Source organism: Aquila chrysaetos, chromosome 12 (genome assembly GCF_900496995.4).
Source record: "Aquila chrysaetos chrysaetos chromosome 12, bAquChr1.4, whole genome shotgun sequence".
Lineage (NCBI taxonomy): Eukaryota > Metazoa > Chordata > Aves > Accipitriformes > Accipitridae > Aquila > Aquila chrysaetos.
The window spans coordinates 3,351,417-3,373,769 of record NC_044015.1 but is presented as its reverse complement, the minus strand read 5'-3'; the positions used below and the strand labels follow the sequence as shown (position 1 = coordinate 3,373,769).

General features: G+C 46.9%; 1 protein-coding gene and 1 non-coding gene across 6 annotated transcripts; one reads left to right on the top strand and one right to left on the bottom strand.

The window, feature by feature from the left end:
• Positions 1–100: 100 nt before the first annotated feature.
• Positions 101–22,352, bottom strand: DPP9 (dipeptidyl peptidase 9). Of its 5 annotated transcripts, XM_030033300.2 has the most exons (22): positions 21,382–21,555; positions 19,235–19,322; positions 16,121–16,223; positions 15,970–16,024; positions 13,093–13,205; positions 11,853–12,026; positions 11,458–11,626; positions 11,192–11,305; positions 10,760–10,888; positions 10,191–10,252; positions 9,552–9,652; positions 7,909–8,086; positions 6,935–7,100; positions 6,747–6,826; positions 5,072–5,224; positions 4,720–4,855; positions 3,860–4,005; positions 3,415–3,561; positions 3,107–3,259; positions 2,396–2,538; positions 1,947–2,058; positions 101–1,444 (listed from the first exon to the last, which is right to left on the bottom strand). In XM_030033300.2, the coding sequence occupies exons 2-22, from the start codon at positions 19,288–19,290 to the stop codon at positions 1,352–1,354; spliced, it is 2,583 nt and encodes an 860-aa protein (XP_029889160.1). In that variant the 5' UTR covers positions 19,291–19,322; positions 21,382–21,555; the 3' UTR covers positions 101–1,351. The 5 variants fall into 5 exon arrangements, with proteins under 5 accessions (XP_029889160.1, XP_029889157.1, XP_029889156.1 ...); XM_030033297.2 differs by lacking the exon at positions 21,382–21,555 and adding an exon at positions 22,226–22,352 and having other exon boundaries at positions 15,970–16,223; XM_030033296.2 differs by having other exon boundaries at positions 15,970–16,223; positions 21,382–21,554.
• TRNAG-UCC lies at positions 22,042–22,113 on the top strand. The gene has a single exon. It is a non-coding gene; the product is annotated as a tRNA-Gly (tRNA).
• Position 22,353: the final 1 nt, after the last annotated feature.

Genomic DNA, 22,353 nt, shown 5'->3' with positions numbered 1-22,353 from the left:
TTTTACCACAGACACGGCTTCGGCTATTGTGAGCCAGCTGCCATTTCCTCCCGAGCCCTCTCCTGCACTCCAAAAACAGGCACAAATGCCAGCCAGCGTGTCTCTTTCCAATATTTTAATGAGTCGCTACATCTTACACTCATAATTATAAAAGAATAAGAATCCATAAAAATATTTTCTTTTCATAATACGCACTTAAAATACTCCAGGGCAAGTCAACGTGGTTCATTTGGGTTTCTTTTTTTTTCCTTTTTGCCCCTGGCAGAACCCTTGGCTTGAGGGGGGGTATGTGCTCCCCTGAGGTGCGATTGCTCAATCCCCCCTCCCCAGAACTGCAGTTCCTGTTGACCAGGTAAATAAAAACCAGAAGAGAGCATTTGCTGAGTAGACGGGCAAGGGGAACAGTCACTGACCCGCAGAGAACTGAAGCACAGCCAATTTCAGTGCACATCTGAAAGCTCAGGGTGTCAGGGAAGGAGAAGGTGGGATCAGGAGGCAGCACAGAGAACAGAGAGAGGGAGGATTTGCATAAATATTATCCATCTTGTGTTGCAAAAACCCAAATGCTGCTGCGATCTCTGGAGAGATGATCTCTGGTTGTAGCCAGCTGCTTCAGCTGCCGTGCTACCTGTTGGCACTACTCTGCTTGTGAGCGGCCATTAGAGAAAGGTATCAGAGGACGCTGTTACCGACCCCAGCCACTTCCTCCATCTGCTCTGCAAAATTAAACTGAAAAATAGAAAAGACTAGTGTTGCATGCTTCTGTAGAGCTCTCTTCACATCCCAGGGCTCCACATTGTCGCAGCAGGGCCAGGACACAGCAGCAGCAGCGATCAGCTCCCCTGGGGCTTAACAATAGGTAGTTCTCTCTTCCCTCCCACTCCTGGCTTAAGGCAGCTTGCTGATTCGGCTCTTCCATTTCCAACACAGGCACTGAGTTCTTGCAGGTAAGAGCATGGGAACTGCAAAGGTGCAGTGGAAGGGGAAAAGGATGGGGGAGAGAGAGATGGACACAAACCTCAGCCTCGGGAGACAGACCACTGTCCATTGATTCCCAGGATAGAGGGAGTAGCAGCAAAAAAAGCATTAACAGCCAGGCCGGAGGAGAGGAACAGGACGAGCAGCCGAGCAGGGGCAGACCTCCAGCTTGGAAAGTGAAAGAAGGTGGCACTGTCCAAAGGGAAGGTGCCCTCCACCCTCCCCCCTCGCTCAGGGGGGGGACACCCAGCCCGGACGTGGGCACTCAGCCATTTGTGCTCTGGGTTAGATGGCTGTCGAGGGAGGCGGTAGTGGCAGGGCACAGGAGGGGGAGGATGAGCTGTCAGTGTCCAGTTTGCAGAGGCTTGTGCTCTCAGAGGTATTCTTGTAGAAAGTGCAGCAGCGTGATTTCATAGTGCTCTCCTGACTCAGGGCACCGAATACTGTGTCTCTCGTTGGGGTAGATCTGTGCAGAAGCAGAGAGACAGGGCAGTTAGCCAGGAGCAGCTCATTCAGCACAGACAACCCTCCCTCACATCAGCCCTTTTCCCTCAACCCAGTCTCCGTCGGGACAAAGAGGTGCCAGGGAATGTCTAGAGCACCAGCCCCCTCCCCGCCTCATTGCGCTGGCATGTGCTGCTAGTCTGCTCGGCGAGTCAGCCACCTCTGCTGCCACCAGCCAAGTGAGACAGCAACAGTTCAGCGGAGAAGGAAAGTTCCAGGCCTAGGGCAGGAGCCCTGTTTGCAAATGCTTTTAGATACAGGCCACATCTGCCAGCAATAAAACAGCCACAGTGCCACCTCCCGGCCACCTCTTGGAGTCAAACTAGGCATTTACTGTCATCTACGTTGCAACAAGATGTGGAAGCATCTGCCTCCACCTTCTCCCACCCCCAGAACACACAGCATAAAATGTTTTCTCTTTCCAGATTTAAGGGACCTTCCCACTTCACTCTTGTTCTTCCTACCTGCAGCTGGTAAGGTTTTCCAGCCCGGATTAGCTGTGATACCAGGAAGTTGGTGTGAAAAAAGTGCACATTTTCATCCAAAAAACCATGGAGGATGAGCAAACGATTTGGCCTGGAGATGGGATGAAAGATAGGATGAGAAACCACATAAAAAGCTCTGCAGTGGGTCTGAGCAAGGAGCTGCCAGTCCATAAGCCAAAATTGAGCAATGGACAGGCAGTCAGAATAGTGTAAGGCCATGGACGTGGTCCTCAACCCCTCCCTGGCAAAGGGGCGGGGGGTACCATGCCCCAGCTTGCTGCAGAAGGCAGCGACTGGCCACATCAGTTAAAATTATATGGGATAAGAATTCAACCATTCTTTTGGGATTTAGCAGAGGTGCAACTGGTGGCACCAAGCAGGACCCAGGAGCAGGTTTTTAGCAGATCGCTCAACCCCACAGTACTCACTCATTGGGAAGCTTTTCTACATGTAATGCCACAGAGCCAGCCTCATAACCTTGCTGGTTGTTTTCTGGGATATCCATGTACCGCTCAGTATACCCGGTGTCATATGCCATCCAAACTGTGACAGGAGCACCTGCTATAGCAATCTGTCAAACAAATAGGTGGCAGGAGACAGCCTCAATTATCACGTGCTAAAGAGTTCAAGTGTTCCCTGTCTTCCTGAAGAGGAAGGAAAAAGAGGCTCTGGACTGTTCTGTCACTCAGACCAGGACTCTTCTACAGCAAACCCACATAAAACCCAGATTCCTCCTCTTACTATTCTTCTTATGGTCACAATGGGGCAAATTCCTGCATATCGGCACTAAAGGCTTCCCCTTTTCAAGAAGGACTTGTGGAATGTTCCATAAACTGTGCTGGGGACTTGGGAAGGGGATTAGGAATAGCGCATCAATTATCTCATTGGATGCTAGGTTAAGTCCTCCATTGGCAGTCACTGGGGAACAACCCCATCCCAGAGACCCCACTCTCATCAAGCCTCAGACAGGTATGATCTGTAAGCAGAATGCAGGACTGTAGCCAGGAGCTATAGGCAGGACTGAGGAACATTTTCACCTGTCCATCAGAAATATCAAGCAAAAAAGCCAACTCTATGCCAAGAGTTACAGAAGCTGAGAACTAAGTGTCCCAAGGTGACAGCCCCACGTCCAGACTTACCTTGAAGACATTGGGTTTACAGATAAGACCCATGAGGGAGAGAAAACCCCCATATGACCAGCCATGTATGGCTACCCGACTCAAGTCGATAAACCCGTATTTTTCTGCTACATAATGTAAACCTTCCACCTGGTCTTCTATTTCCACCTGACCCTAAAAGGCAACAAGGAAGCTCAAGTTAGTGGCTTTCTAAATCTAGAAACTTGAGACAGAAAAGACAAAAGCACCACTCACACAGGAAACATGCAGCCAGGCAGCCTTAGAAAGAGCAAATGAGCAGAGATTCATCAACAGAAGTAGTACATTACCATTTGGTTTTTCAGTGCCCCTTCAAATTTGAGTCCTCGCTGGCACGAACCCCTTCCATCAATCACTACCACAGCATAGCCTAGGGATGCTAGCGTGTTTAGCCGTAAGTACTTGATTCCTTTGAAGGAGTTATTCACTAACTGCACCTGCAGGAGAAGGGAAGAAAAGTTTCAGAGCTGAGCAGCTGCCTTCCAGTACCTTCCTCTGTATGTCCCACTCTGTAGGATCCCGAGCTGGACAGCAGCCATTAATCAAGCTATCAGAGCCATGCAAATCAGACTCAATGCTGGAAAAATCATCTGAGGTTTGAAGCAGAGGTCAGAGCACAGGTCCAGTGCTCCTTGCTAACCAAAGTATAAGTCTTGATGCATGACCAAGCTACACGGAGCTCTACCCTGGGCAGCAACGCCATGCCTGACACCAGCAGCTAATCTGGATTATTACCTGAGGGCCTCCATACACGAAGAGCACTGTGGGATGCTTCTTCCCAGGTTGGACATCATGAGGTTTGTAGACCATTCCATAGAGCTCAACATCTGACTGAGTGCGGAAGTGAAAGATCTCAGGTGGGACATAATCTGGGGGACAACCTGCAGAAGGAAGTTCAGACACTAGCAATGCCGTAACTGGCAGCAGGCTCTGCCCCTTACCCCACCCAAACAAGCTCATGCTGTTCAAATTTGACCCTAGACAGGGCTATTTCAATACCAAACCATACCAAGCCTTAGCACTGCCTCTCAGAGAAGCCTCTCGCTGGGAAACACACAGCCTCTATTCTGCCTGCATAGCACAATAGGCCATATAAAGAGAGAAGGTATCACACAACAAAACAGCATCAGCTGGGTATTCTCGGACAAGGCACTCCATGCCGCAACAGCAAGATGTGGAAGGTTAAGAACAGGGATGGGTCAAATGGAGAAAATATTTGCAGGAGCAGGAGGGATTCAGGTGCTGCTGTGAGCTGTACCTAAAACCTTAAAGCCTACAGCCTTAGAATGAAGTAGCCACTGCATCCCAGATACTTGCCCCCTCCCTCTTCAGACAAATCATGAATGAAAAAACACCTAAAACCACAGTCGTGTAAACCCTGGAGCTTTTGCTCAAAGCATGAAATAGTAACATCTTAAAAGCCCATATACCATTTCCTGGATGCTATCCACCAGAGATATCTCCTCTGCAAGATAACACAATCCATTTTCCCTTAGAGTTACTTGGGCCACTTCCCTCTCCATCACCTTTGGCTACTACTAGTAGGAAGACTATCACAGACATAACCGAGCACCGACATGTTCTACAGGACTTACTGGCTGCCTCCATCATGCTAGCCCAAAACTTGGGCTGCTTGTGGAGCGGGTCATCATCAGAGCCACTGAGCTTGTAGACGTGCACACAAGGTGGAGTGCTCACGCTGCTGTAGTGGCTGATGAACATGTCAAAGTTCTACAGATGGGAGAAAGAAGAGTTAGAGGAACAAGGTCTTTCATTTCCCACATCTAATATCCTCCATGCAGTTCTCAGACAAGAGCTCCCACATCTCAAGCAACCAAGACAAAGAAGCCCTCAGGACTCATTACTGGTCATGATTCATTACCATTCCTAGTTAGGATCCCTGTCAGTCAGGAGACAAGGGCCTCTTGTATCTAAGAAACAACAAACCTGGCTCATTGAACAACTGTGGGAGAAGCCCGGAGTGGTGAGTCGCACAATTTCTCCAGGAGACTCATAGCTGACTACGTAGAGGTGGTGCTCCAACGGGGTGTCCTTTGTGCCTTGGAAATACACCAGCTTCGTAGTCTCATTGACCCAGATCTATGTGGAGAAGAGAGGGCTCAGCGACAGAAGGATGACAACTACTGCTCCTTTGCCAGTTCAAACAGTCTGTCCCCAAGCAGAGTCAGCTTAAAACACAAATAGACCATGACAGACTGCTCACGGCATTAGGGACCGTACACAACGCCTGTGGCTAGAGAACACATACGCAGCACTTACGGAAAACTGCATATATAGTCCAATGAAGTAACAAAAAGCAGTCACTCAGCTTTAAGAGACTCAAAGCATTTGCTTATTACTGAGCATAAAAAGTTGGGCTCTGCTCCCCACAGGTGAAAGTAGGAAGATTCTGTGCTTAAATATGGCATCTTCCCATAGTACATCTGGATTATAAGGGTATATGTGTATTTTTTCCAGCAATCATGATAATGAATTCCCATCTGTGGAAGGATCAGTCTAATAGCTCTAACAGTACCAAACTTCAAGCCACATTGAAATATGTTTTTAATGTCCAGATAAAGCTGCTTCTAAAAACCAACTGGCCAGCCAGGAATAAAGACTACAGCTGTTAAATACTGCATTGATCCAGCAACAGTAACTGAACTGTTTTCCACCTTACGGTTTCCAAATGCTATTTCTGGCTAACCCGCAGTTTGAAGACCACTGGACAGCAAAGGGAAAAAAATATCCAACTCGATTGGCCAGGAAAACTGGGCAGAGCCCTGTGGAGCAACAAATGCATCAAAATAATTGCTGCTAACACAATTTTAGCCACAACACATGCAGGGAAGTGCTGTGGCCAAAATCAACAGCATGTACAGTGAGAATCCACATGGGGAGGGACAGCAGGTTAATTGCAGATTGAGGAAAAGCAGCAGAAACCAAATGCATGGAGCTGTAGGCCTTTTTAAAAGCGAGAAGTGAAAATCCAGATTAATTGGAAATGAACAGACAAGGTCTTTATTTTGACAGAAATCACCTGGGAGCGTTAAAGATCAAACTTGGAGTTAATTCCTGAAGCAAAAATGGAACTAGGTTTCTACAAGATTAATAAGAATTCATTTCTGTCTATTCTGCAACCAATAACAGATACAGTTTCTCCATATTCTAAATTGCTTTATACTCCCTAGCTGCCTCCTTCTTAAAGGCTCTGCTGAGGGATCAGCTGGAGACCAAGAGTTCACTCTAAGCGCTAGGACATATTTCCAATTCACAAGTACTCATTGGGGTTAAAATGCTTTGGCAAAGGCAGCAGTCCCAAGCTTCTCCACAAAACAGTTCTTTGTTGCTCTTGAACCTCAGACTTTTTTCTTTTTTTATGGCCTGACTTACTCATGGGATTTACCTAAGGAGCAATCTGAAGTCTGATTAAAAAGGCAATCAGTTCAATGTGCACTGGACTACAGCACTTCTGGGGAAAGCAGAGGCAGCAATAAAAAGAGAAACAAAATGAAGCTTAAGTAGTTCTAGCTGGTCCCAGGCGTAACAGGGCGTAGGCCAGGCCTGTGGGCAGACAATGCAGAGCTGTAACACTGCAAGAGAGAATAAAAATAACCACTACCTTCGATCCATGCCTCGCCAACACCTCCCATTCCCCACCAGTCAGGGCAATCTCCTCTTTGATAGGACATTTGAAATCATCTAGAAGAAATAACAAGAGAATAAATCACTGGCTTCCCCAAAAGACAACACAAGCAGATCAGAGAGGGAGCTCCCAAAGCTGAAACGCCAACAAAGTGCTGCTCTTACCCTCACTATGGACATATGGCTGCACCCAGTCATAGCTGCCTTGCTTTAGGACCACTGTGACTCTGTACAGGTGACAGAAACCTGTTTTGCATTCGTTGGCTCGGATAAAGCAGAGCTCTTCCTCCTCTCCCTCCGGTTGGATGAAAGGATAGAAGATATCATGAACCTGTCACACAAGGCAAAAGACCCATCAGTGATTTGTATTGAGACAGCAAAGACATAGCCAAGGGAGTCAGTGCTGAACTACTGGCTTTCAAAGGAAAGGCCACGGGGGAGAAATATCTCAGATGAGCAGCTAGTGGGAAAAAGCCCTTCCATATTTTCCTATTACCACAAAGAAACCCTGGGTCCACGTAGAAGACTGTGTGCTCTGGGCTTTCCATGGCTACAACCAAAACCAGCACCAGTCTTGCCTCCAAGCTAGACGTTTCAGCTATGTGAGTCCCACTAGACGGTTGCTATTCCAACACCTTAGGAAGGCCATAGTGTGAGCTTCAGGCCCCTTGGTCGCTTCAGTACAAAGACGCTTCATCTTAGAGGCCGAAGTTTATTCCCTGACCCCTGTGTCCATTACCTACCTAAAAAAGTACAACAGATTCCAAGGATTAGGGTTGCTCATGCTTCAAGAAGCCATTTAATCTTGTAATAAAATAACCCCAAAAGAATGGCAGTGTTACATGCAAAAGTGTCAGTGTCCGAAGTGCCTGTGTTCACCAAGAATGTTAGCAAGAACCGAATGAACAGTTCCAACTACAAGGAAATGGCAGGATCCTCATCTCTTCCAGTGCCGAGTGCATGGAAGTGCTTCTCATGGCTTTATCAAACCCCCTGAATTAACACCAAATCTGGCACTACCGAGTAGCAAAGCAGTCTGCTGGAGCATGGACTAAACTGGACACACAGCCAACATGAAAATGGTTAACTGGGGGAGGAAGGGGAAGCCTGTCTTCTCCCCCCAGCCCCGAGCCTCTTACATTTATCCACACATCAGTGGTTTCTTCATAGATCACAAATGGCTGGACATTTTCTGGCACAGTTTTGGCAAATTCAGCGCGTTGCTCCTCATTCTCTGGGACTGGAATAAAGAGCGCTGGAGGCAAAAGGATTAGCTGCAGCCGTTGCTGAGGTCTGTCTAGGAACATAGCCCAGGCACTGGGGAAAGAAGTTGGAGATGAGTGTCAGTACCACAGAATAGATGTCCCTTTCTAACACTAACATGCAACTCTTCCCCCCCCCCCCCCGGCAGAAAGGATTTAGGCATCTGAATGCAAAGCTTTTCTCATCATTGCTGCTTTCTAATCTCCTGGAAGCTTTGCCAACAAACATGTATTGCCAGACATCTCTGGTATTTCACAGGGGTATCGTTCAGACAAGATGTCTGACAGATTTGCCAGAGTGTCTATTCCAAGGGAGCACTGTTAACAGAACCCTGTCTCCAGAACATAACTCTTCCTTGGACAGCCCCTTCATCAGGAAGCACCATTTGTTTTCTAGCAAGCTCCTAACGAGCTGAAGCGATCACTCTTAAAGTGATCCATTTGTAGCTTCCTCATTGCACGCTGCACTAGCAGGGAAAGGCACAGACCTAAGACAACTGCCAAGTGAAGGAGTCGCTTCAGTCTCAGCCTTGTTCCTCTCCAAGGAGAGTCATTGGAAGTGGTGCTGCACTGCAGGCCTCTCAACATGACAGATGGCAAGCCACCGCTGCATAGTGCGGCTACCCCAAGGCCTGGAAGTGCATCAAGGGAAGTTTCATCATTAAGACAGACTTTCAAAAGAGCCAGTTCTCCCTAGCATCTCAGTGACTGTGGATTTCATGAACTGATATATTCAGCACATTTAGATAAGCTCTGGTGCAGAACATAAGAATCACCTATGGGATTACCTTCCGTAAAGCTGTATGAATTTAGTTTCCAGAGCAGAAAATTAATGATGAGTTACAGAACGCAATCTTCAAAAACAGCTAAGTCACCTTAACTTGATCTGCACAGAAACTAGTTAACAGTCAAGCAAGCTTTTGAGGGGAAAAAATTAAGAGCTTTAAAATTTCAAACCAATCAGATAGGTGTGAATTCTGTAACTCTTCAGGGAAGGCTGGCCAGCACAAGGCTGTGTATCACATTTGGAGCAATAGCAAGCTATGGGAGCACACTGGTCACAGAGCAATCTTTTCCCCTTGTACACACTGCACAAAGGACTTAGCACCACGCAGACTGCCCACTTTCCCATGATACATTCGGCATTGATCACAATGGACCAATGAATAATGATAAAACTGCTTACAGTACATTCTCATTTTCAGCAGGAAGCATATTGTACTTGTGTTAAACATCTTCAACTCAAAAGAATTCCCTAGGACTGCTCGCTTAATATATCAATGTCATTTAACTTTGTGGTTGTGACTTAAACCCCACAGCTTGTCACTGTGGTCTACATTCGATTAATTCCTACTTTTAGGGTGTTATAACACTGAAGAAGCCAAATACTCATGTGCCATTTTGGGCACTCATGGCTTTAAAACCAGGTCATGACTACAATACAAAGCATGTCGAGGGCCTGTGGTAGTTCAGCCAGGGAAGCCCTTGGGAGCATTAGTTTGGAAGAAAAGCTTATGTACTATTTGCCATCTCGGGTCCATCCAGCACGGGCAATATACTCCACAGTCGGAAACAATGCAGCAAATGGTTGCACCAGCTCCTTGTCCTGAGCACACACGATCTGCAGCAAGAGGAAGGTCCAATATCAAATCAGACTGCTACCAGACCTCCCCATCTCCTCCTATGGAAGCTCAGCAGAATGGGAGAATAAGGAAGTTTAACTAGGCATCAGCAAGGGTCAGGCCAGGAGAAGCAAGCCTTTCTACAAATGGCAGGAAGAGAAGGGGAAAACAAGCTTCAAAGCAAAATGATTTTGGCATTCAGCCACAGAAAAGGATACAGCCAGGGACTGAAGCCCAGGATTAGATTGAGCTTCAATCCTCCTGCTCTACTATTGACAGTGTGGTATACCAGGCTAACCCTACTTCTTGCTTCCCTCCCCTCTCTCAGCTGCCTCTCCACCAGAACAATACTTTTCAGCATTTTAAAGTTTTTTGTGTTTCTTGGATAAATGCATTATAGAACCAGGTGTTACAACAGGATGAAAACAAAGGCTAACACTGTCTAGGATTTCTTAGTGACCTTGTCTTAATTCTAGGGAGTTTCAGAAGCAGTCAGCCCTCCTGTGCAATATCCCATTCCAAGTTGTTATTACTTACCTTACCCTTTCTGTCTGTTTTAAATTCTGCCAGTTTTAACGTAATCTTGGGGTTTTTGCTGCCTGCAGAGAAGGAGTGAAAGAACACCATGATGACCAATGTGAACCATAGTTATATGCAATAGAGCTTCCAGAAAAGAACTGACCCTGGTCCTACTAAAATGGCTCTGTGTGAATGTACAAATATCAAATTATGCATGTGAGCAAACACCAGTGTAATCACAAGAGTCATTCTGGGTATGGGAAAAGTTTGCTTTTGCCTTGCCTAGTTGGCTGTGCATGTTCTCAGGAGGGAGAGGAAAGACGGGATTCAAAATGTATTCCAGCATACACCACCAGATATATTCCATTTTCTCAGCAATCCTTTCATTTAAGCTGAACTTTAAATCCCGTTCCTTTCTTGCAGTAGATTTTGGGCTCAGAGACTCAATTAGGCCTCAACATTTACAACCAGCTTCTACATTCTAGTAAGTACCCAGATTAATCATGCAAAGTTTACAGCACAAATTCCACTGCTGCTGCCAGCAGGAGTCAAGAGTTGCATTAGTGGCCCCACGGTATTTCACTTACCTGTCCTGGGGTACCGATAGGAGTCTGTTTTTCTCTCCTCCAAGGCAGGTGAAGGAACATGAATTATCTCCACCTCTGACTCATCTACTTCCTCATACAAGATCCTCAGTGTTTTTAAATCCTCTGAACCTAGGACAGATAGTAAGCATGTTTGCTACAGCGTTTTCCAGCTGTTCCTGACTTGCCTGGAGCGCTGCGGCAATACACTCTGGTGCGGGGTGTACATCTGCTGTATAGCCACAGCTCCTAGTGACCACCTGCGAATACTCCTCAGAGCACAATTCTAATCCCTCTGTGTTTTGCTCCTTCAGGTGGCCTCCCCAGAAACAGACCAAACCCAGGCTAAAGGAAAACCCTGCTCAAAATATCATTCATATCAGGGGCCAGCAGCAGTTACAGCATCAGAATTTGATAAGCAGAACACTGACTGACCTTCTGTGGAAGCTGTGGGACACCACCAATAGCCCGTGAACCGATCAAACTCCTCCTGAATGACAAAAGTGGCTACACCAGCAGACTTGGGGTCATCAAGAACATTGGATAAGCCTAGAGAGGAACAAATGAGACTGCATTTACATCTCCTTGGAAAAAGCCGATCCAAAAGAATAATGTACTTGAAAGAAGTAAGACACGAGCCCTTCCAGCCCAAATTTGTCAGAAGGCATTTCCTTTTCAATCTGGCAAGAAGCACCAGTTACCTTTATGGCAGTATGTCATCCGCTTCTCCTCTCCTGTCTCAATATTTGCTACCCACAGATCATTGTTATTAATGAATGAAAAGAAGGCAGGGTCAGCAGGGCAGATCTTGGGATCCATTCGTGGCCCTGTGCACTGAGTCTTGATCTCCAGAGGCTTCATTGGAGACACCTACAGCAACAGACACAAACAGCTCTGTACCAAATCAGCTTCCAGCTTCATATTTAAAAGGCCTAAACCACAAATACAGTACAGCCCATGAAATGAGGGCAAACATAGCCCTGATAGGACACAAGAGAAATGACCACAACCAAACAGATGCAGATGTGCAGCTATCACTGATCAAAACCATTAAGTCCATTTCAGGTGATAGTCATAAAATCACTAGCAGACTCACCATGAAACCATTCTTGCCCCCATCTCGACAATGAAAGAGGCTGTTGCTGGCCTGGAAGAGGAATAGGCCACTCTCACTGTGGAAATCGTAAGATGTTATACCAAAGACACCAAGTCGCTTGCGTTCCCTCAAGAGTTCCTCTTCTCTAGAATACATCCCATGATGAGGGGTTGCCTAGTATTGAAGGAAAGGAAAATCTGAAAGAATCTGCAAGGAGAGAAACTTTCACAGAACAGGAATGCTCCAAGACTGGCACCAACTAGTCTGTGAATGCCTGAAATACAACATACCAGCCAAAACCAGCCAGCAGTCTTACCATACAGGTCCATAACTACTGTACTCTAGGCTACTGGTGTGCTCCAGGAGGACTAAACCAACCACATGCCCCAAAGTTCCCTCTACATAAGAGGGATGAATTGCGAATCTATCATTTCTGCAGTTGGCACTTCAGCATGAACTGAGGACAGCTGCACTTGCTCTGCTTATGCAAATCAGATGTAACCAATTAACTTAATGACGTTATCTACAGCCTTCACAAACAGTTTCCATGTCAGACACTGCAAACAAAAGCTCTTCCGGGGATCTTGAATTACCCTGAAGAGGACTAGCAATCCAAATGGGGACAAGAGAGCTAAATTCTTTTCCGCCAGGAACCTTTTTAGTAGGGAAGACAGACAAACACCCTCCACTCTCTTCTTCATCAATGCTGTTACTGACAAGGGACATTAAGATACTGAAATCAGGGAGGGGAAAATTCACCTCCTTTCTGGTTCACTTGCAATAGAGTGTAGGGCAGAAGCAGCAGTTTAAATTCAACTTTCCCAACTTCCTTAAAAGCAGGAAAGATGACAGACAGGCATTCCACCAAGCACATCAAACAAGGATGGCAAGAGCCCAGACAAGATACCCAGAAGAAAGGTGCACTGTCCTGATAGCACATAATCTGAGGCAGACTACACGCTAGTTTAGAGTCCTCTTTGCTAGGTCAGCCCTTTGCTTGCCACATCAACTGCTGTTTCACACCCACTGCCAGCTCTGTTGCACATACAAGTGACTATCTTGTATTATGAAGCAAAGAATTCTCAAGACAACATTCCTACCAATACCATTCTCTGTGTCTTATACGCTGTCATGCTATTATCCATACTGTTCAGCAGAGTCGTACCCACCATACCAGCCCCACAACATCAGCCAGTCTTCCCAAGCACTGTCAACCCAGGTTTGTCACACTTCGGCTTACCTGAAAGTGATCCAGCATCTGTTTCCATGACAAGAGTAGCAAGGCCTCCTTCCGTACCTTTTTGGGAATCTCTGAGTAAAGAAGGGAATTCTCTCGGCTACCATATGGCATTCCTATTAGGAGGACAAAAGCATCATCCTTCTTAAGATTAGTTAGCCAGGACAAAGAAAACCAAGAACAAACTGAAAAAAAAGTCTGATAACAGAAGGGTTGGGGCTATCCAGAGGCTTTTACCAGCTGTCATTCCCAAGCAGCTCCCAGTTCAATCACAGAATGATATCTAAATTATTTAAATTTAGATATTTATTCAGAAATTTCCCTAAGCAAGATTTAACACTAACCAACCTCTTCAGAATTGGTTATGTCCAACTTTTCTCTCTGTGGACTGTTCAACCCATGCCCTAGATCCACTTGAAAAAAGCCACTCCCTGAATAGGTGACTCAACATTACTCTCCACATTTCTCAGCCAGAAATTTGCTACAGGGACCTCATTCAGGCCAACGCAGCAGCCTGCAAGAGGGGAAGAAAAAGCTTGGAAGCTCTAGAGAGCCCATTCAAATGTGAAACAGTATACTACATAGTCAAAAGACCTTATTATTTTATGTAAGCCTTTGACTGTGGTTATCAAATAAGCTACTGGCCTTCATCCAACTTCCAAAACAACCACGAGAAATAAAATATCCTGACACACGATTTTGGCAGTTTCAACAAAATCAAAGACCATGAACTTGCCCTCTATGTATGCTGTAGAGACTCCCTAGATGAGAATTTCACACAGAGAAACGTGCCCTGATATTGTCTACTCTGCACATGTTCTGGGCAAAACAGAAAGATTTCTGAGCCGGTTCACCCAGCAGTACAGTTACTTAAAATTAAAACTGAAATATTAATAAGTACTCAGGAAGCAAAGCAATATGTGAGCATATAATCCACAGAGATACAGAAACACCAAAGTGCTGAGCATGTGGTGTTTAATATAAGCAGCATCTGCCATGATACAACATAAAATTCTATGGGGATAGCCCAGGAACGATTTAAGATGTCCAAACAGAAAAAACTGCAGATAGGAACAAATTACTATATATACACACATTTGACATTCATGCGACTGTGACCGGGACTTCTTTTCTCCTTATATTAGTACTTTCTACAATGACCTCAGACTGACTACAATCAATCAGCAATTACAAGAAAAATACTGCCTTTCTCCCCAAAAGACATTATACTTTGCTTCCAAGTGGAGAAAAGTATTCAACCCCTACAGTAAAGTTCTTCAGAAGTCTTCATCCTACTCTTCGGCATACAGTCACTAACAGTATTCACATAAAAACTTGAAAATGTTATTTAATGTTGGGACAGTAATAGCATGCTGACGTTAAACACTTATGAACTGCTGAAATGGGTTCTGAGTATTTAACAGTGCACAGTATTCAACTCAAAAGATGCTCGTTATGGCAAAAGAAAGAATCAGCATTTACCCTTTATTAGGAATGCCTGAGAAGAGGTATGCCAGTATTACCTGGCAGATACTGATCTTAAATGATGGATCAATCTGCTCTATGCCCTATACATTTCCTTAAGGAAAAGAACACTGAAAAGAGACTCGTGTATCTTCATTCCTGGTTCTGGCTCCTGTAAGAGTCACGCCTGTGCAGAACACCAACCAGCCAGTAGCTGGTCTGGTTGCTATTTCATACAACAGAACAACATTAAAAAATTTTAAATTAGCCACTTAGATCCTTAGTTCTTTAGTCATCTAGATCAAAAACTGTATCAAAGTCAACTTGGCCTTGAAATACATTCAGCTTTAAGTCTCACTGTTCAGACTCAACAAGAAAAATAAGCTAACTCTGGATACTGCCCTTTACAGTAGCACTTGTGTCGTAAGAATGTACGAGGAACTGTAACAAATCAAGTCACTGGCGCACAGGAGCTGCTTAATGACAAAACAAATCAGTCCCTCAAATCCAGCATACTATGTCCTACAGTGACCTCCCCTCAACAACTCAAAAAAGAAGGAAAAAAAAGCAGGGTCATTTCAGGAAAGCAGTTGCTGTATGGAGTTGCACATCAGGCAATTTCTTTACTAGCCCAGTAATGATCAGCTCATGCCCCAAAGCATAACAAACTCTTTATAGTCTATAAAGCTTCCCATGTTACCAACCACAAAATTATCCAGTTAGTAAAATCCAACCACTCTGTCACTAATTACACTGTGGCTCCAACTGTAATGAGGGACCTGTACAACACAGCATTCTGCTGTTTTTCAATCCTACTGTAAGGAAGAGGATATTTCCCTGTGAATACCACTAATAGCTCATTCCCACCCAATCTTTGTTTTTCTTCCCCCTACTCTTGAAAGCATTCTACCTACATGGTACTTAATAAAGCAGGGAGACCCCACCACCCAGCCATTAATACCTCGAGCTTGCAACATATAGTTAGTAATTACTGACAGCAAATTCCTTGGACAGTCAGTCTGGTTGATCAATCAAGTAAATCCCATTTCTCCTAAGCTACAGAGGCACAAGACAGTCCTGAGTTTGAGGAACATCCCTTCTCTTGCCCCATCACCTGGACTGACCTGGGCTGCCAAAGGACACTGCATTCACACCTCCGTCATGAGGTAGGTCTGGCTAGCCAACACTTCCCCTTAGCAGAAAACCTGTGGTTAAAGCGCTTGTCTGAGACTGGAGAGGTCTCTGCTCAGTTCCAAGGCGTTGCTATAGATTGAGCATGCAAACCTTGAGCAATGTTACTTAATCTCAGCTCCCCCATCTCATAAATGGAGATACCTCCCATCCTTTTCCTCGCCTGTTTAGACTGGAAGCTCTCCCATAACATATTCACACCCAGCGTCTGGCATGCTGGCTTACCCAGGTAATAAAGACGATGAGAGTGCGGGCTGGACTCTTCTGTTTTCCGGACAAACTGGAAATCATGGGGAGCTTTGTTCACTATCATGCCCGAATACTTCCTGCTGCTGTGAATAATGTCACGCAGCCCATCCCAAGAATGCTTTTGCACCTGGAATTGGGAAGGCACATCCTCCATCTCGACCACTTCAGAGCTGTCTGATAGCGTGTCCACTGCAGTCATCCTCTCTTCCCCTTCAGAACTGGACAAAAAACTGAGGGAGAAGTTGAGGGAGAGAATTAAGCCTTAAAATCAAGCAGGCATATTTTGTTGCTTAGGGAAAGCTCTAAGCATGCACCAAGCTTAAGAGAACAGGCACTCCTTAAACTACAGATCCTAGGATTCTCTGCACTCAAAGATTACATTTTAAACATACATCGACATACTGTGAGGAAAAGTCCATCTCCCATCCCATACTGAGTCCTGTAAATGAAGATACTAACCTCAGAAAACTTGTCCTCCCAGGACTAGTTCTAGAAATAAGCTGTTAAAGGAAGTACAAGCAGCAGTTCTGGTGCAGAAAATAATCAGCTTGACTCAAACGAAAAACACCCCAGGAATTCGGATGGATAAGTCATCAAAGCTATGACCTATTGTAAAGGCACATAAACTTCTGCCCTGGAAGACCACAAAAGTGAAGTCCCCTTCCTATCCTAAAGGAAAGCCTGCTCATCACTTAGAGGTTTAAGCTCAAGCACAGCACCTCACTTACCTGAAGAGCTATTGCAGCCAGGAATGAAGTAGGAGAGATGGCAAAACAGGAAAAAAACAGAGCAATTGCCTTTGCTAACAGAAGGATGACAGCAGTAACAGACCCTGGTCGTATCCTGCAAAATGTGGCATGCATTCCTCATACATTTCCAAGCTAGCAGTTATTGAATGAGAATCTACAAAAACCGCCTCCACATGCAACTACAGCAAATGTTAATTTGAGGAGAGGTGGACTAACAGACTTGCCCAAGGTCAATGATGTAATCTATTGCAAAGCAGGAATGAGCCCAGGACTAGGGAAACCAGTTTTTGTCACCCCATTCGAGAAGCTGGATTTCGGTCCGTGAGGACATCAGTTGTTTTGGGGGTACTCAGAAGAATGTTACAAAGAATTTCAGAAGAACTTCAGTTTACTGAAAAAATTAGGCTGGAGAAGTTTTCTCCAGGGAGACAGAATCGCTACCTTTGACACAGCATCAAGATGGCAAACCAGTGACTAAGGATTACACTAAAAAAGGCCTTGTCCTCAGCAGCACCAAGATTTGAATTTCCAAATTACACGTTTCTTGAATGCTGCCTGTCGTTTGGGACAGTGACCTGCATTCTGACAGAATAGCTTCTAAGACATAGCTGTCGTACTTAAGGATTAAGGAAGAATTACACAAAAACCAAATCTTGAAGACTTCGGACTCAGTAAGATGCACAATGAATTCTTTCCTAGCAAAGAGAATCAGGGGAAAGGAGAAGGATGGTTATTTATATCACCACAAGAAAACACTCGCCTCTGCCCATTTTCTACCATGACTATTTTTCAGGAGAACCCTGAGTGTTCCTTGAGGATTCCCCACCAGCTTGCACCTTCTAACAAACTCTCTAAAAGGAAGTTCTCACCTAGTTTGACATCTTATGCAATTACGGCAGAAGACGAGCAAACCTAAACCAAAGTACAGCTGGACTTCCTTAAACTACAGGCACATGGTACAAGGGCTGTAAATATAACCATATCTTCAAACTGCTAAGTCCCTAAATTGTACAAAATGTGCGAATAATAACACAAGAACAAGCTCCTGAAATAAATCTGTAGGTACTCCCAGTACCTACTGCCCAGCAGTAAATCCACAGCTTGAAAACGAATAAAGAAGAGTATTTTCCAATCAAAGCCAGGCAGGAAGCCCAAGTAAAACCACAAAAGAGAATGTGACGGGATGTTCTAAGACTGAGTGTGTCTGTGGCCTCTACTGCCTATATCCAGGGTCTCCATTACAGCAACTAGAATTGCATCTGAAGGCAGGAGTGTTGCCTATCAAAAACACATGACAGGAAGACCACAAAACCCCATAAACTGGGTACAATTCTCTCACCCCAATGCCACTGCAGGTCAAGTCAGTCAATTAAAATAATCTGGCTTTGGCTCAAGACACCTGACCCTTAGGTTACTCTCATCCAGCTGGTAAAACTGTCTTACTCAACCAGCTTGACTCCTCACAAGGGAAAGTTGCACCTTTAAGGGCTCAAAACAGTCCACAAGTGTAATACTGGCAACTGTCCCAAATTGAACTGGAGGCTGGAGCCCCTTCCAAACTATATCGCCATGATGTTATGATTCACTAGGGAAGTGAAAGGCACAACTTTTAGCTCGGTACTGTTCTCATCCTGGTGATTTTGACACTGGAACAGAGTGGAGCAGTGGGATAAGCAAAGTAGCCATCACACAAAGTTATGCGAAAGTGTTGGGAAATACCACTATCATAGCTGGAGTGTGGTGGAGTCTCACAAAACTTAGGTCCTGACACAATACAGAGTAAAAAGAAAATCCAATTTCTTCATCCACCGCTACAGCCATCTCTTGGACAAAACATAGGAAGTATTTGGCAACACCATCTACATAAGTAAACAAGTATAAGCAGTAACTTATCTAACTGAAATTGCAGACTGAATTTTGGGATTAAATTATTCAAAGGTGAGTTGGATCAAGACACCAATTTTAACCATCTGATTCTTAGACAGTCTTGAAACTTCAGCATCAACATAGCGCATCTGAGATTTACACCTTACTGGAAAAACACTGTCCTTTACAGTCCTCACGCTGAAGCATTGATTTAGATGATTCAGTGCTGTTGCAGAAACACTGCTAACCCCACTCCCCAAAACATCTAGCTATCCCTTGGAGGTCTTTTTCATGCTTTTTCTGCTCTGCCTGGCCAGGCTAGATGGATGAGGCGTACATCCACCAAGCCCTCCTTCAGTGGGAATGAGTTAATCTGAAGACAACAAGCAAGCACAGGTGGGACATCAGCACAGGAAAAAAATTGTAAAGCTTGGAATTGGAAGTCAGTGAAACAAGTTATCTTCCTGAGTCACTTCCTGACCCACAGATCCTGACACAGAGCTCCCCAGGCAGAATGATATACTTGGGATTTTTCAGAAACCTCATTTGCTCCAAGAGGTGATTATGGCTCTGTCCCACACAACCTAAAGGTCAGTAAAGGCCCTGGGAGTAACCAGGACACATACCTTCTCCAACTTCCTGCAGTCTCGTTTTCCAGACGAACCCTCTTTATCTTCTGCATTAACTATTCAGCAAGCTGGGCAGGACAGGAAACTAGGAAGGAAGAGGAAAAAAGCAAATTTCATATAACTGCGGTTTCTCCCAGCATAGGAATAAGGCTATATAAAAGCATCCTCCACAGGTCACATTTCCAATTGTGTGGGGAGGCACAAACAAAATCCTTGGTTTGCACTTTACAGTCCAAATCTGTTCTGCCAGCACATGCTGGATATTAACAGCCCAGATAAATCTGAGAGAGATTTCTTCACCTGAACAATGGGACTCAGTGAACTCTGTGGCCTGCCTCTTTCTTTCCTACAAAATTCCTCTTAAAATCTGAGAATCCTCAGTACTGACTCTACCTTTTATTCCCCTACCCAAATCCTGAAATTCTCAGATGTAGCAGGTACTAAGAATTGAGAAAACAGAGGTCTGGTCCATACATTTTCAGGCAAGAGTCAAACAAAGGACACCATAAGGAGCCAGACAGAGGGTCAGCAGCCCCACTACTAACAGCGTCACAGTCCCACCTGGGACATAAAAAACACATTTGTCTTCCAAGCCAGACTGCTGCTTCCCTCTGCCTCAGCCTGATGCCACGGAGGAACCCTGGCTCACCACACAAGCCCATTTTCCATGAGCATAAGAAGGTGCTACCTTCACTATCGTCCTCTCTGCCCAAGTACATTAAAGTATAAATATCTTTGTCTCCTCTTCAAGAGAGCTCTGAATCACAGACACACCCGAGACCTGCCGCTGCCTTTTGCCAAGGCCCCTGGTCTGCCCAAACAGCCATTTCTCCAACAAAACCGCACTCACAGAGGATCAGGAGAGACACAGCATCACAAAGAAGCGCCAGCAGTGAAGCTCCTAAACTGCAGAGAACAGAGAGGGACGAAGTAGCAGCATCCAGTAATTTAAGGGCAATTTTCGATGCAAGCACGAAGGGCAACAGGAGCGATGCTCAGGAATGCTGAGTAACCTGGTCTGATCTCACAGCTGACCCTGCTCTGAGCAGGGGGTTGGACTAGAGACTTCCCAAGGTCCCTTCCAATCTCAGTTATTCTGTAATTTTAATCATTCAGAGGAACATCTCACCCTCATCCCACCCGCCACAGCTCACACGTTTCACAGAGAAAAGGAACAATAACATCCTCCAATGCTGAACCCAGAGGAAAAGAAACTGAACAAAACAGACATGAGAAATCAGATACCCGGCATGAATCATGATACTCATTTGTCAGCGAGACCCCGAGGGGCCTGCTGGTGCGTTCAGGAAGAGCCAAAGCAACACAGTCACCTAGAGGAGCCCTTACAAACGTGTCCCCGTCATGGCTGGGAGCTCAGAGATCTCCTTCTCCAAAAATAAAAGCAACTGAGAGTGGAATAAACCAGTGGGGCTTTCTGTACAGAGGGACGAGCTCTGGCAAAGGCTGCCAGCAGTCCATGTCCATCTCTGCACTGCGAGTGGGGCTGAAAGCCCTGACAGGGAGCTCCTGCCCTTGCTGCAGGGGGAAGGCCAGGCCAAGGGTTGGCAGGAGAGGGGGGAGCCCAGGGGAAGGAATACCCTGACCCCCCCCACCTCCCTCCACTGCTGGAGACGGCTCTTTGCCTGTGGAAAAAGAGGAGCGAGCAGCTAGCTTCTCCTCTGCCTGGCTAGAGCACAGGCGGCTGAGGGGGGGGGACGGGGACACAAACATCCCCCTGTCCCTGTCCCAGGACAAGGCATCCCGCCCCATCAGCCCATCCCTGGGGGGGTGTGTTTGGGGGGGTAAAATGCGAACAACCCCCTCAGGGCCAAGCGGCCCTCCCACGCCTGGAGGACAAACCGTGGGAGAACAAACACCCTCCCAGGGCAAGGGGTGCCCGCCCCCCAACCCCCCCAAAACTCTGGGGAGGGGAAAGGATACAAGTCGGGGGGGGGGGGGCCCCAAATACCGGACCCCCGCCCCCTAAGGAACCCCCCCCCAGCCGGGGGGAGGCGGGGGGGGGGGGAATGCGGCCCACGGAGGGGAGCAAACACTCCTTCCCCGGGGTCAGCGCCTCACCTCCCCTGGCCAAGCCCTACCCGTACCGGGGGGGGGGGGGGGGAAGCCCTCCCCGCCTCACTTACCCGGGGCGCGGCGACCTCCCCCTGACGGGTGGGGGGGGGGGGGGGGGCAGCTCCTCAACGGGAAAAGGGGGGGGGGGGGGGGGAGCGGCGGCGGTGGTGGTGGTGTTGGTGGTTCCGTCAGTCCCGCTCCATGTCCCGGACACTGGGCAGCCCCGGAAACGGGGGAGGGGGGACGGGACGGGGCGGAGGGGAGGAGGAGGAGGAGGAGGAGGGGGGGGAAAAGCGGGGGGGGGGGGGCGGCCTGCCACAGGGCGACCTTTTACCCGGTGGCGGAAGTGGCGGGAGCGCGCGGGGCGGGATGGCGGGAGCGCGCGGGGGGGGGAGGTGGAAGGGGAAGGGAAGTACCAACTTGGGGGGGGGGGCAGGCGGCTGGGAGGAACCACTGTGTGTGTCCTCCTGCGTGAGGACGGAACTATTGTTCCTAGTGAGGGGGGTAGAGACAGAATTGAGGCTGGCAGAGGGTTAAAAAAGGCACAAAGTGAATAGTCTTTCCTCACCCAGACTCAGAGACGGGCCCTTAATTCAGCAGTTACTGCCGCCGTGGGGCAATTGTGGTGCTTTTCTCGGCCCTTGCTGCGGGCTCCCCCTCCCAACCCGGCGGATGGTTGGGCCCAAGAGGACGCGGTTGCTGAGGGACGCCGGGGAAGGTTGTTTCAGCGGGCGTTGGTGGTATAGTGGTTAGCATAGCTGCCTTCCAAGCAGTTGACCCGGGTTCGATTCCCGGCCAACGCAAAAGTTTACTTTTCTTCAGTCTGATTTTTTTTTCCCCGCTCCCCACCGATTCCAAAGCTAATTCAGAACGTGCCTACACGCGAAGCGCCCCGCACGCCTGCGTTTTACCCACCTGAACCTCGGCGGTCGACCAGCCGGGAGTGGCGGGACGCTGGCGCTGCCCGGTGGTGCGGCACATGGTGCTGTTACTTCTCTCCCAGCTCGCGGCGGGGGCTCCGAACCATCAGGGGGCGGCGGGGA

Coding starts and splice junctions, on each gene's coding strand:
- DPP9 (XM_030033297.2), bottom strand. CDS start 19,290: ATGCAGAAGATAAAGAGGGTTCGTCTGGAAAACGAGACTGCAGGAAGT. Junction 9,653..10,190: donor AAACAGACAGAAAGGGTAAG/GTAAGTAATAAC, acceptor CTCTTGCTGCAG/ATCGTGTGTGCTCAGGACAA. Junction 3,562..3,859: donor TCGTGTATGGAGGCCCTCAG/GTAATAATCCAG, acceptor CTTCTCCTGCAG/GTGCAGTTAGTGAATAACTC.